At 45.6% G+C, this 14450-nt stretch overlaps 1 protein-coding gene across 4 annotated transcripts in view; it reads left to right on the forward strand.

Moving 5' to 3' along the window:
• Positions 1-222: 222 nt before the first annotated feature.
• SAMD12 (sterile alpha motif domain containing 12) overlaps positions 223-14450 on the forward strand; it is a 381557-nt gene continuing 367329 nt past the window's right edge. For 3 of the 4 annotated variants that reach the window (XM_080802799.1, XM_080802801.1, XM_080802800.1), the window contains exon 1: positions 243-367. In XM_080802799.1, coding sequence (XP_080658925.1) covers positions 355-367 — 13 coding nt within the window. In that variant the 5' untranslated portion in view covers positions 243-354. Of the gene's footprint in view, positions 368-14450 lie in introns of all 4 variants that reach the window. The other variant, XM_080802798.1, reaches the window with a different exon arrangement.

The raw sequence follows: 14450 nt of genomic DNA on the forward strand, positions 1-14450 counted from the left end.
TAGTCCCGGTCACGTCCCGGGGTCTCCGGCTTCGTCCACGAGGCCCCCTGAAGAGGGATTATTCTACCTGAGCCGGCTGCAGCCAGATCTGCGGTCAGAGTGTGGAGAAGGGGCCGTCCCCCGAGGAGGATTCGGGGTGCTCTCCCGGGTCGGATGGAAGGAGGGAACTACACTTCCCAGTCTGCTCTGCGCGGAGCCGGAGCCGGCAGCCTCGCTTTGCGTGACCGCGGCAGGTTGGTCCTAGAGCAGATGAGCGCAGAATATTTAGGCGAGAGCGCGAGGAGGGGGGAGCGCGGGGCAGGAGGAGTATCTCGGCCGAGAAAATTATGCATGCGTTAGGGAAGCTCTGAGAGAATGGCTGTGGAAGGTAAGGGACGCTTGGGCATTTTAAGCTCCCTCTTAACCCGCGCACCCCGATACACACATCCCTGATGAATCCTGGGGAACGTGGGGAGGAGAGGAAAGAGGGTGGTGGCGAGCGGGCCCTTTCTTCCTACACCTCTTGGCACTCACCTGAGCCACGGAAGGCCAGTAGGCGCTTTCTTCAGTTGCTTTGGAAAGACATGTAGGTGCGCAGGACTTTGGGGTTGGAGGCGAAGAGTACCCCTAATGCGACACGGTGTACTGGAAATGGGGGGAAAGCCGGAGAGACCGGCATGAGGTCTCAGCCCCGAGGTGCCCCTTTCGCTGTCCCCTTTCACTGGAGGCGGCTGGGTGGCCACGGGGCTGGGGATACTCGTTTTGCCCCCCACACGTGGGAGAGGACCCCAGTCAGGTACGTCATCGGGAAGCATGGTCTTCGATTGGGTCCAGGACCCCTGTCGTGCGCACCCGGCAGCGGCAGCAGCAGCGGCAGCAGATGCACTCAGAGGGTGGAGGTGACCCTACACCTGCCTCTGTTTATACGACCATCCCGGCTCCCGGCGTTAGCAAAGTTTACAGAAAAGAAACGGAATCCTCCAGGAATTAAAAAGAACAACCAGTCTCTTCCATGTGGGTGAATCCTTTTCTTCCAAGACCACCTTCCTCCTTTCTAATATAATTTTAGCCTCTGGCTTTGCAGTTTTGGCTCTATAATACTGTCTCCTCTAAACCTCCTGGGTGAAAGGGGCAGGAGGTTTGTGAGGGATCCCAAGTTTTCCTTTCAGATTCTTGTTCCCTTGGAACAGAGACTTTTTTTTTTTTTTTTTTTTTTGTGGAGGGTAGTTTATGGGGGGGAAATATGCGGACCAGATGTGTTTGCGGTGCCAAATTAGAGGTCAAACTGTGCCTGAATGATAAAATGCAATAATCCTGGGACTGAAGGAGAACCTGCAGTTCCCCCCAGAGTTATGGCTCCTGAGTGTGGCTCAGGTAAGAGGGGAACTGGGGCAGGAAAAAGAGGGCATGCCTGCCAGTGCATCTGGCTCCTTGCCAAGGGGAAATGAGCCTGTTCCTTGTAGGCTAGAGGCAAGAGGGAACCACAAGGCTTGCTTTCCTCTCTCCCCTCCCTGCCCAAAGAGAGAGCAACTGAACTACTCCGACTCCTGCTCTCATTATAATTACTTAACCACCTGAAGTAGTAACAACCCAGTAGTTCTGTTCAGTACCATAACTCAAAAAAACTGTTGCCTTTGGGCTGAGGTTCAGAGCGCCCTAGATGGCTACTTTTAGTTATATTTACATCTTTGGTTTTTATATGTCTGTAACAGACATGGCTTTGAAAAAAAAAAAAAAACAGCCAAAGATGTTTCTAAGTTTTCTCTATTGTGTGAATGTAATATTAAGGTGAGAATCTGGCTTTCTGCATCGTTACAGTTGATGGTAAGTGAAACAAGACTTCAGATGAATGGAAAAAAGATAAAGATAAAGTTCATCCTGAGCTTCAGGCCAAAGTTAGGTTGACCTGCGGTACCCCTTCTGCCTCACCCTTAAGATGACCTTGATTATCCTCCCTTCTCTGCACTTTTCTGTGTTCCCAAGTGAGGGACACTCCCAGTGGTTGCCAGTCCGTGGTGTATTTGAAAACCATTTCCTGTTCACTGTAAGAAGTATAAAATTAGTCATATTTCTCGTCTGATGGGTTATTATACCAGCAAAGGCAGACCTTGTGAGAAAACAAGAGCTTTGGAATGAAGTACACGTAGACTGCAGAGGCTTTTTTTCCCCTAGAGACTTTTTGGTTCAAGTGCTTATCTCTGATAAACAGGAGAAACTGAGTTTGGATCACGATGGGGTCTCAACTCGAGGACTGAAGGAAGTCGTTTAAACTTTGGCAGCAGAGAGGATTCCCTAGCTCTGTTTTTGCAAAGGCAGTTTGCTCAGCCTAGATTGGGCACTTCTTGGCTACTCACCTGATCTTTCAAAAGACTCAGGAAAACTTCCCAACCCTGTCTCAACCCTTTGTTCCCTCTGCCTTCCCAGCTCTCTGCCCTAGTCTGTGGGAGGTACCTTCTGCACTAAATGTCCTTAGTACCGGTGCTTACACCTATTTTAACATTTCCATACTTAATCTCTCACTAGACTATAAGAGGTGTAAGCCCTTGGGGTTGGGACCTTGTACTTTTTGACTTTATATTCCCAGCCCCTAGCAGAGTACCTGACCCATAGTATGTTCTCAGTAAATGCTTACGGAACATATGGGAAATATTTCATGGCCACTTTTGTAACTGACTCCGTAGGTGTGCACGGGGCTTTCTTAGGAGCCCATATGCCGTAAAATAAGGGACTTCGGAGAGATTTGAAGGTAGGGAAGATTTTTAAAGGAAGTGCCCCCTCTTCAATTTTTTTGTCCTGATGCTCGAAGAATCTTTTAGAGCAGGGCTTCTCCTCTGCGGAGTAATGGTCCCCCACGTGTGGGATTGGGATATTTTGGGGCTGCTATTGGTATTTTTTTTTTTTTTGTCCACGGGCCAGGGATGCTGTATGTCCCTCAGTGCATGGCCATCCCATACAAAGTTCACAACCCAAACCAAATTAACAAGCTTGTGTCCCTAAGTTCATTAAGAAACACTGATTCAGAGAAGGAATTTGGCCGGAGGAACTGGAATAGGAAATTGGGTACGTGTTACTTAACATCTGAACTTTAGTTTCTGCATCTGGGAAAAAAGGACACAGTACTGATAACTACCCAGGGAGGTTGGGAAGATTTAATAAAGGAGAGGGCTTCTGGGGGAATGCTACAAACATAGATCCTCAGTAAATGTTTTTGTACTCCCACCCTTCTTAACAAAACAAACAAAAAACAAAAAGAAAGGAAACAAAAACCTTTACTATTTGGCATGTTTTGTATTCTGAATTTTCACTTGTTCGTACAAGCCTAATTAGCAAAATAGAAAGTTTTTTTTTTTATCATGTGTAACCTGTTTAAGTAAGCTTGACCTTGTGTTAAGTGTAAAGTGTTAAAAGTAGTAAAAGTGTTAAGAACAAATAGAGAGCTCATTCATTTTGTTAAACTTGCAGGCTTGAGTTTAAGATGACAAAGAGGTGCCCTTTGTTTTATGGCTACCCTGGGTTATAGTTTCTTCTCTGAAATTAATTACAGTATCTTGTTTCTATTCCCTAGCGTGGTGGCGACCTGTGCCTCCCCTTTACGGGCAGCTGGGCAGCTTAGAATCATGCTTTCCAGCCCTAGAGCCCTGGTCCCCATTCAGGTTGGGATTATGTTTATATCCATTGTCTTTAAAAAAAAAAAAATTGTATTTTAGTAAATTACCCCAAATAGCTGGGATAATTAGGGCCGCTAGAGAGGAGGTAGCACGCAGAAACCACAGAGTAATCCATTCTCCATGGACAGCTTGTGTAGATGATTGTGTCCATAGGTGATGTTTAACAGAAATGGATTGCATTGTTACACAAGGAGAGGAAAAAAGTGGACTCATCAGGGACCGTGTTGTATTCATCTCTGTCTTCCGGGACTGGTGCTTGGCAGTCATTGTTTCCTGAATGGAGTATAGATGCCCTGAAGCAAGAGAGCCGTATTCCTACTCCTTGTTCGCATTCCTTCTCTTCTTGCTTCATCTTCAGAGCTGCATCAGCAGAGCGGGGTGGGGATAAACATTGGTGCGTCGTGTTTCTACTCCAGATCTAATAGACTGGTCTCTCTCATGTGGGATAAAAATGATTTCCAAGTTTGAGCACTCCCTCTCCCCAAGGATTTCAAATGGAGGGCAGTGTGCTGTAGATGACAGATCTGCGTTAAGGAATCTGAACTTTCCATCCTAAATGAACACATGGGCTATCAAATGGCCTCGATGTCACTTAAGGCTCAGGTTTTAGAGCTTTTTCTCCTGTAAAAGCGAAAAATCAAAACAAAACCCTGCCCATCACCAAGATATTGTAAGGATACGTAAGAGCAGCTGGGGGAGAGGGCAAATGAACTACTCAAACACACATAGGAAAGAGAAGAGGTTGTCAGTAAAGGCTCTCCACCCCCGCTTGAATTCAGAACTGAGTCACAGAGACTGATGATGGGATATGAAAGTGACCTCTTTTTTTTTTTTTTTTTAAGATTTTATTTATTTGTCAGGGAGAGAGCACATGTGGGAAGAGAGGCAAGCAGAGGGAGAGGGAGAAGCAGACTCCCTGCTGAGCGGGGAGCCTGATGTGGGGCTCGATCCCGGAACCCTGGGATCATGACCTGAGCCAAAGGCAGCCACTTAACCAACTGAGCCACCCAGGTGCTCCAAAAGTGTCTTCTTTATTTCAAGACTCCATGGGTTTTTGTTTTTGTTTGTTGTGTGGATTTGGGTTGGATGAGAAAGCAGACTTGCTAATATTGTTCCCAAGCAGAGCCCTTGCCCCTCCTAGGTCTTGCTGCCCCTGTAACAGCCTGGGGAGCGGGGAGAACAAGGGCTCCTACAGCAGGCAGGTGAGACACAAAGGGAAGGAGAGAGGCCGGAGCCGCGTGTGCTTTGTTCCTTTCCCTAGACCTGCATATCAGTAGTTGTCTCCTCTTCTGAACCTAATTACCCATGAGGGAGTGGAGAGAGACTGGAAGTATCCACATGGTTGTCCCTCCTGTGAAGCCTGGAGCAAGGAGGGCTCCGAGCTAGCCCGCTGGCATTTTTCTAACTACGACTCCTTCTTGAGAACATTGTGTGTGATCCTCTCTTCAGCTTGGTGGTCTGGTGCTGTGTGCAGGTAGGCACTGTGCCTTAGGCCGGGCCCGTGGTGGACCCTTCATGAAGCTTGTTGGATGAATGAGGAGAAGATAATTAATGGGTAGATGATGGATGCTTCTGATTCTCCCAGTAGCCCCTTGGACCCCTGAGTGAACTCCCACCTGTGTTCACCTACGGAATAGGAGCCATAGAAGCAGTGGGCGTGTAGACCCATTTCCCTGATAGGACCTTACCTGTGCATCATGATGTTACCGTTGAACTAGCTGCCGCCCCATTTTCTTTCTCTTCACTTATCACCAACGGGGTCTTTTTTCTTATTTCTTTATTTACCCCACCCAACTTAATTTTATCCTCTAGGACATAAGATTTGACTTTCCTATACCAACAGCTTCTATGAATCACTTTGTTTTAAGACCTGAGCATGGTTACCCGAAGCCTATCATCGAAAATTCCTGGGCAGTGCGAGAAGCAGGGCCTCGAGCCCTGCCTGCATGCTTGCTGGGGCCATGGTTCCTGCCACTCCCCTCACCTCCTGGGGACCTCTCACCCCGTCCAGGCAGGGCCTCAGTTTAGTCCTGCTCTCGCATTGCCTGGCCCAGTCCTTTCCTCTGTCTTGCTGTATGTACTCTTAAGCCAGAAGAAACAAGGGCTGGTGCTCCCAAGGGGAGGCTGCATAGCCCTTTGCTGCCGTAACTGTGTTCTGTTATGCTGAGTCACGGTACATGCTGTGGTGACCTGCACTGGAGGGGCAGCCCAGGGTCGGAAGCCGGTGCTTGAACTCCAGGAAAGGTCCCGTGTTGTGCATATAACTAGGAGAAGGGTGGGCAATTGCAAACTCTTTTGCTGGCATTCGTATAGGTTTTGTATTTCTGTTCATAGGCAACAGAACACAGTCTGGGTGCAGGGAACTCTACTACATTGGGGGAGGGTAGTCTAATGAGGAAGGGAGCTCAGGCCTTTCTGTACCTCCCTGTCATCCCTTTGCTGAAGGCGACCAAGAAGCAGATTAGGTGGAATGATGTAAGTGCTAAGTAGAAGCACAAGCAACATTACGTGGGAGGGCTGAGAACAAATAGAGCATTTAGTTCTGAGCTGGATGGGATAGCCTAACCAAGGGAGGAGCGTTCGCGTGAGCTTTGGACCGGGATATTGACGGGCGGGGAATGGCAGAAAGGGCATAAAACAGTGGTGCATGTAGAGTACGTTCTACCTAATGGATTTTTTCCCCCCAAAGTCCTAGTATTATGGTTGTGTGGCCCTTTATGGGCAGGAAAGTGAATGAGGATGCTACTAAGTCATTTCTGGTACATTCCTTCTCCTGTGGGCTCTATTATCTGCTTGGCCAGACCTCAGCACTCCCCACAGCCCAGTTGGTTCTTGCATATGGTCCTTCCAGAGGCACAGGAGCAAGAAGGGAAGCTGCTCTCTTGTAAATCAAGCTGATTTCTCCCCAATTTTCCGAAGTGGAATGTAGCAGCACTACCAGCTCTGAGCTGGCTCATGAGAGCAAACTTGGCTATATTTAGTCTGGTTTTTCTAAAGTGTGGGTGCAAGAAGCTGCTGGCACAGCTTGCCTCCCCGAATGAAGAGTACGAAGGGGTGGCAGCTGTTGGGTGACAGGGGCGGCCGCCTGCCTGCCTTCAGACTTTTTCCAAGGGTGCTGAGGCTGGGAGGAGCCAGCTGCCAAGTTCAGCTCTTTGCTTCTCGCCTGCCCTTGGTGCCGTGTTTGGTGGTTTTCTGCCCGGGAAACTCCCAGGTCTGCAGCGACTTGACGGATGTTTGTGATCATGGGGTGGGAAGCCTCCGCTATGGTTCACGTGGAGAGCTGGGGCCAGAACGGGCTCAGGCGTGCTTGTGTCTCCCCATGAAGGCTGGGGCTGTCTTTAAATGGACAAGCTCTGCAGCGAGACTGGGTGTGAACCCCAGCTCTGCCGAGCACCTGGGTAATTCACTGAGCAGCTCTGAGACCTTTTCACTTATTTAGCAAATGGGAATATTAATAGTAATGACCTCCTAGGTACATAGAGAGCATTACATTGGAGGGCCAACTGGTAGTTGCTCAGTAAACACTTAGGAATTGTTAAACAACACGAGGGCAATGTTGTCTCCTCCCCGCCTTAACTTAAGAAAGCATTTAAGCGGTTTTCATGGCCTCGTAGTGTAGTATCTGGTGTTGTAGTAGATGCTCCGTGATGGAAGGTAGGTTCTCCGAGTTGGTAAAACCAACAAAATGTCATTAGTAAAATATGAGGCATTTTCACTTTAAATATATTATTTGATTATCCGATTCCCTGCAGTAATGAGAGAGAAGAGGGAAGTAAACGTTACACCAGGAGTATATTCACTAAAGGTTCATCACTTAAATGGTTCCCCCCCCCCCCGAAAAAACTTGCCACTTAACAGTTGCTGTTTTATTGGCGGGGCTCTCTAATGCTCTGATAATCCCCGAGCCATACAATAAGTAAATTGATTGCAAAGCAGAATTTCAGATCTTGCAAAAGAAAATTTCAGGCACTCCATGAAATTGACAGTGGGTCAGAGCTGTATGATTCCATTTGTTTTCCAGAGAAGATATGGCTGGGTTAGGCCAGATAACCATTAAAGAAGATCATAACCTAAGATGGTGATTGATAGGCACCAAAGAACAGTGTTAGGATCATCTAAGGATTAAGAAGTTTTTGGTGAATATTGATGCCCTTATATATTTTGGGGGGAAACGAGGGGAGTCTATATATATAGGCTCTAAAGGGTCAAATGTAAAATACTAAATTAAATTAAATTTAATTTAATTTAAAAATGTTTTGTCCTGCTGATAGAAATCTTATAGAAGTTACATAACCAAAAAAAAGATTCTTTTTGTCTAAGAATTAACACACACTTACAATCATAATTTAAATTTGGTTAAATAGATTTTTAAAAACTCTGTTTCTCCTGAGATAAAATACTTGAACTATTTCAGGGTTTTGAAACTAGAGTCCCTATTTCAAATGTTCTCTTTTGTTCTATATTAATAGGTTAAGAAATTTAAATTTCAAGTTTTTAAAATTTAAAATTTGAGTTACTTAGGTATCATTTACATACTATAGAATGCACCTTTTGTAGCTCTTTGCATTTTGACAAATGTAATGTATTCAGTCTTAACACCATTACAATCACATTTAATTCCTACACCCCAAAATGTTTCCTTGTGCCTCTTTCTAGTTACCTTTCACCCACCGCCCCTGACAACCACTGCCAAGTTCAGTACTTGCACTCTGCCTTTTTCAGAATGTCCTGTAAATGATATACTATGTTGACATTCGAGTCTGGCTTCTTTTACTTCATGCAGTGTACTTGAGGTACACCCTTATTGTTGGATGCATCCACTTGGTCCTTTTCATTACTTAGTAGTGGTCCACTGAATGTACGTACCACTGGTTATCCATTCACCAGTCGAAGTACATTTGGGTTGTTTCCAGCTTACATTAAATTTGAAAAACCACTGTAAATAGTTCTTGCGTGAACATGTTTCTCTTGTATAAAGACGTAGGAGTGAGGTTTTTGAGCCCTATAGTAAATGTGTTTTAACTTTATAAGGAACTGCCGAACTGTATTTTAGAGTTACTATGCCTAACACGTAATACTGAGCCAAATTTTCCTCAATTTGGATTTTCTCTGTATTGACAAGTCATTGATAATGAGGATCTCATAAAAATAAGGGAATTACATCAAGGGGTAGAGTTTAGGCATTTGGATAGGATTAGGAAGAAGTAGCTTTCCAGAGGTGGGCTCTTGGTGCTGCATTTTACAAGAGTATAATATGGCTTTGGCAGATATACACTCTTGGTTTTGACCTTAGTTCAGATCTCAAGCATGGATATAGCCTAGAAATGCCACTGGCTTTGCATCTAAAAGAAAGCTGTTAACAAATTCTTAGGTTACTTACTATAAAAGAGCCTTTTCTCAAACCCTGGATATTGAGTCCTTGTTGTCAAATAAGGAAAGAAACCCAGATGAGGAAAGGCTTATCTTGGAGAAAGATAGGCAAGAAAGTGAGGAGAGGAAAGGGAAGACCATGTTTGAGTCCGCTGAAGAGGAGTGTACCTGGAGTAGGACACAAACTGACCTGTCCCTGCAGGAAGTTGGCCTTATTGGCCAAGGGGAGTCATGAACTCCATTTTGTCAAACCTTAGGTTAGCTGACTGTTTCTAGTGTGGTTGACATTTTGAGAAGTGCAGGGGCCAGGGGCTGGTTTTGCAGCTGTGTGCCATTCTGATGTAGAATTGGGGCTTTCGTAGGCTGTCCCTTTACGTAGTGGGAGCAACACTTGTTTCACTTGCAAAGACTACATTTTACCTGGTCTCAAAGAGGGTATAAGTCCTGACCACAGAATTGTTTCCAAGCACGAATCATAGTCTTGGAGGTATCCTTTGGATGTTCACACACCAGGATTTCCACTAGGATTTTTCTGCTGGTCCGTCTAACTGTGGCATAGAGTAGTTGAATCTGGGATTGCTGCAGAATTCCTATATGCGTGTGCATTACATGGGGGTGAAAATGTTGTTAACCTGACTTCAGTAGATGTACTTTGCACTTGATTTTTATCTCAAGTTTGTATTGCCCCTTTGATGACCAGTTACTTATAGGTGTAGGAGAGAGCAACCGGTCACCAAGAAGTGGAGGTAGGGTGTCCCAGCTCTTGGCCTCGGTGAGTTAGTAGGTGTGTGTCAGAGCCTCGTGGTACCCGAGCTCTTGCTTTCTCTTGCTCTTTTTTGAGAACAGTTAGCTTTTTGATGTCAGGATCCTTAATACTTTGGTGTGGATAAACTGGGATTGACTGTTTGTGTTGGAGTTATTGAGGAAGTTTGTGTGGATATAGCATTTACTTCGGTAGCTTGCAATGGTTTTTACATTCACAAATATTTATCAAGGAGTTCCTAATGGTTGAGTTTAACAGTCCTAATAATGGCTGGGTAAGCCTATGAAAAGCAGGTGTGCTGGACCTTGACCTCTTTTTAGGTCTTTCTTTCATGATGAAATTTTCCTGGGACACTTCATGATACCCACATTTCTGATCCCCTCCCTTGGGTGTTGTTGTTGTTTTGGTAAAACAGACGTGGGGCCCCGAATCCAATATGTGCCCCAAGTCATTCTTACTAAACACATTGGGGAGACACTGAGAGAAGAGCAGGGTTCTTGATTTCCTCTTAAGATCTTAGATTATTAATCCCTTTACAACTGTATGTACAATTTGTGTGTGGACATTATGTGTATTTTTCACTGGGAAAAAAACTGGGGCTTCCACTCTGTTCTCACAGAGGCTAGGGATGAGTAATGTGAGCCCTATGAGAACATGCATCTGACTTTTCTGATACATCCTGAGCGCCTACAGCTGTGTCTGACACAACGAAGGCACATGATTATTGAGAAAACAAGATAGCTAATGTTATTTTGTGCCTACTCTGAGCGAGGTTCTTGGTGTCTGTTCTAAACATTAGTTTTCATAATGCAGGGGGATGGGTAGTTTCCCATCCAATAGTTGTGGAAACTTAGGTCCAGAGAAGATATGTAATTTCCCCCAGGCCACACAGCTAATTTGTGATAGAACCAGGCTCTGTTGCCAAATTTGCCACATTTCAGAGTCCTTTTTCACTGTACTATGTTGCTTTCTGGTTCCGTTCTAGTTCAGTAGGTTGGTTCTGGTTTACTAGCTCTCTCATAGAAATACTGGTAATTTAAGAAAAGGAACAATATAGTAAAATAAATCATTGCTTATTTGGGCTCTACAATAGGAAAAGCTCGGGGCTGGGGTTAGAATCAGTAATGTGTTTATCTTGATCCTGCTTTGCACGGTTTTGCTTCTTCTCTCGTAAGGAGCCCCAGGTCTTCAGGTTTTTATTGTTGCTATTTTCGCATGCTGCCTTCCAAGTTCACGTGCATGCCCAGCACAAACTGATGTAAATCTCTGCTTCATTTGGACAGTAAGTATTCACTGTGCACCTGTTTTGGGCTCAGCACCATGAATGGCCCTGGGCCATATAGGAATCTAAGGCTGTGAACCTTCCCGTCGTGAGACTTACAGTCTAGAGGCTCGAGAGCCATACTGTGGAAGGTGTCCCAGTAGAAGAGTGGTGGACGCGGGCAGGACATGTGGGCGGGGGAGGCTGTGTGGGGGCTCTGCACTCCGAATCAGGGGAGCTTCCCCACCCACAGCAATGGCCCACCCACGGCCTTGGACTCCCCTGGAGAAGTCATCATAGTTTTAAAGAAAAGCATGAATGAACTACTGCAGAAAGCTTGGTCATAACCTGAAGAAATTGAAAAAAGCTGAGGTAATAAGAGCCAAGGAAGAGATGCGAGAACTATTTTGCAGGGGGAAAGGATTTTAGGATTGGGGATCGTTTCCTTATAGGGTGTGGCAGACACGTAATTGCTCCCAACTCTACACCCCTGCAAAAAAATAAAGTTTAAACTCTTTAGCAGCCCCAGCCCTTCCCAGACTGCTAGGGCCTTCCTGCTCCAGGCCAATTTCCCTCCCTTTTCCCCTAGGAATCGGTGCTGACAGTCCCTGGAGCTCAGCAATCAGCTGTGTGCTGGCTTAGGGTGCATCTGGAATCCTCCCCCGCCCATCTTTATTCTTCTCTCACCGCACGTGCCTTTCTCCCACGGGTTCACGTGGTGTCCTTCTTCCATCCTCTTGTGCACGTGTCTACAGCAAGAGGACAGGTGGGTGAGAGATGGAGATCTTCCTGTATGAGAAGAGCGTGCCCGCCAGGCAGTTACAGTGTGGAAGGGGTGGGATGAGAAGCTGAAGGAGGCAGGAGAAGCAGCCAGTGGTAGCAGGAAACCATGTCAGCATGGAGCGCCAGCATCACCGTGAGTGAGGTGTGCCCTGGGAAGTGTCCATGGGTTTGGCCAGTAGTAAAAGCTATTCTAATGAAATGGGGAAGCGGATCCATATTACAATAATACAAGGATTAAATGGGTGATGAGGACACTACTCTTGACACAAATCATTGACATGCAATGAAGGGAGAGATAGTTATATCAAGAGAGCGATGGAGATTAAAGGAGTTGTAAACATGGTGAGAAGACCTATGAGGAGGAAGATGGAGGCCCTGACCTAGATGCGAAACAAATTCAAAGGAAGCTTTTCCTTCTTTTCTTTTTTTTTTTCCTTTTATTTATTTATTTGAGAGAGAGAATGAGAAAGAGAGCACGAGAGAGAGAGGGGGAGGGTCAGAGCGAGAAGCAGACTCCCCGCTGAGCAGGGAACCCGATGTGGGACTTGATCCTGGGACTCTAGGATCATGACCTGAGCCAAAGGCAGTCGCCGAACCAAGTGAGCCACCCAGGCACTCTTTGTTTTTGTTTTTGTTTTTCTTTAAGCTAGAAATATTTGAGAGTTTGTAGATGATGTGTGTGAACTGACCTAGTGGAGAGAGAGAATTTGAAGATACAAAAAAGGGAAAACCAGTAGAGCAAGGAGCATCAAGAGTTTAGATGTATTACCTCCTGAGGAAGGTATTTTTTTCTGGAAGGGATGGGTGGTGCCTGGTGCACATGAGCGTTATAACTAAAATATTGAACGATCAAGAAATACTAATGCCTATTCTATGTGCTAGGCACTGTCCTAACTGTTTATCCTATATTAACTCATTCCCCTTCACATCAGTCCTATGTGGTAGGTACCAGTATCCTCTCTATTTACAATAGTGAAAGAGGCACAGAGAGAAGTTAAGCAACTTGCCCATGGTCACTCAGCGGGTCAATGGTAGAGTTGGAATTTGATAAAAACAGAAGATGTCTGTCCATTTTCCTAGTTAGAAAATTTTAGGGAATACTGGATTAAGACATTATCATCCTTAGAATTCTCTTTAAAAATGAGGTTATTAAAGGGTGACCTTTGAGAACCTGTGGGTTAGGGGTGCTTGGGTGGCTCAGTGGGTTAAGCCTCTGCCTTCGGCTCAGGTCATGATCTCAGGGTCCTGGGATCGAGTCCCGCATCGGGCTCTCTGCTCAGCGGGGAGCCTGCTTCCCCCTCTCTCACTGCCTGCCTCACTGCCTACTTGGGATCTCGGTCTGTCAAATAAATAAATAAAATCTTTAAAAAAAAAAAAAAAAGAACCTATGGGTCATTACCATCTTCTTGTGAAATCGTTTATTTTGTAACAACTCCAGGTCAGACAGGTATGGAAGAGGACTTGGAATTCACAAATGTCAGAGGAGGGTATAATTTTCAGAACAGGAGTCATCTTCTGGAAAGGTTAGGCCTTGGCAGGTGCTTGCCTGTGGAACAGGGGTTGGGTGCACAGGCCAGCCAGGAGGTGCCCTGAGGGAATGCTGATCCTACAGCCTAGGTTTGGGCTTTCAGGAAAATAGTACCCATAGTGTCAGGAAAAGTAAAAGTACTGAAAATAAACTTGGCCAGTTTCACAATTTTGCAAGATGAGGACATGCTCCCTATTTCCTTCTATCTCCTGCCCCCTTCCTGCTTTTAATGCTTTAAGATTTAGGTTTCCAGGGTGCTGATGCCATTGTCCCTGATTCTAATGGTAAGGGAGAGTGATTTTCTGGCTGATGGTTGGTTCTATTGCTTGCTAAGTGCCTCTGCACAACCCCATGAAACTCCTGCTTCCCTCTGACCTGCTTCGCCTGGCCAGAGTTTCTTAATTGAAACTCAATAGCTGGTAGCTTTTGGCACCCGCGTGTTTGCTGGGGCTCATTCCAAGGCCGTCATCATTGAAATCATACCGCCTTGGCTTTACACAGCATCCTGTGCTTTCCAAAGTACAGTTTCGCATCTGAACCACAGCTGATCCACTGGCAGCTGGAACAGACGCTCTTGTTCCCATTTTCGTAAAGAAGGATGTGAAAGTTCGCTCACCCAAGGTCACAGAACGTATTAGCAGCAAAGCTTAGATTTAGAACTTGGTGTCTTGAGTCTTTTATGGCTTCTATTACTGCTTCCATGATTGAAGGGATGGCACAGTGCCTACTTTGAAGGGGTTTGCAAGTGGGATGTTCTACAGGGGATCAAGAATTTTTCTGAAATTAGAGATGACAGCAGCCAGAGTGAGACCAGAGGTCCTAGAGTTCTCTGGAGGCACCCAGTCCTTAAGTAGTGAGAAGTTAAAGCCCTTTTTTTCCTCTTCCATTATTTTATTGATTTGCCATAACTGCATCTTCTAATGAGCTATATTAAAATGGCATTTAAACATTCTTTTTCTGGGTATGAAAATTCTTCATAGTCACGATAGACAAAGAAGGGAAGAAACTAGGGATCACGATAGCTACATTTATTAGGCACTCCATGATATTAGCAACCGGGGCTGCTCTTCAACCAGCATTCCCTGGTATGGCTCTATT

The sequence above is a fragment of the Martes martes genome (assembly GCF_963455335.1).
Source record: "Martes martes genome assembly, chromosome: 4".
NCBI lineage: Eukaryota > Metazoa > Chordata > Mammalia > Carnivora > Mustelidae > Martes > Martes martes.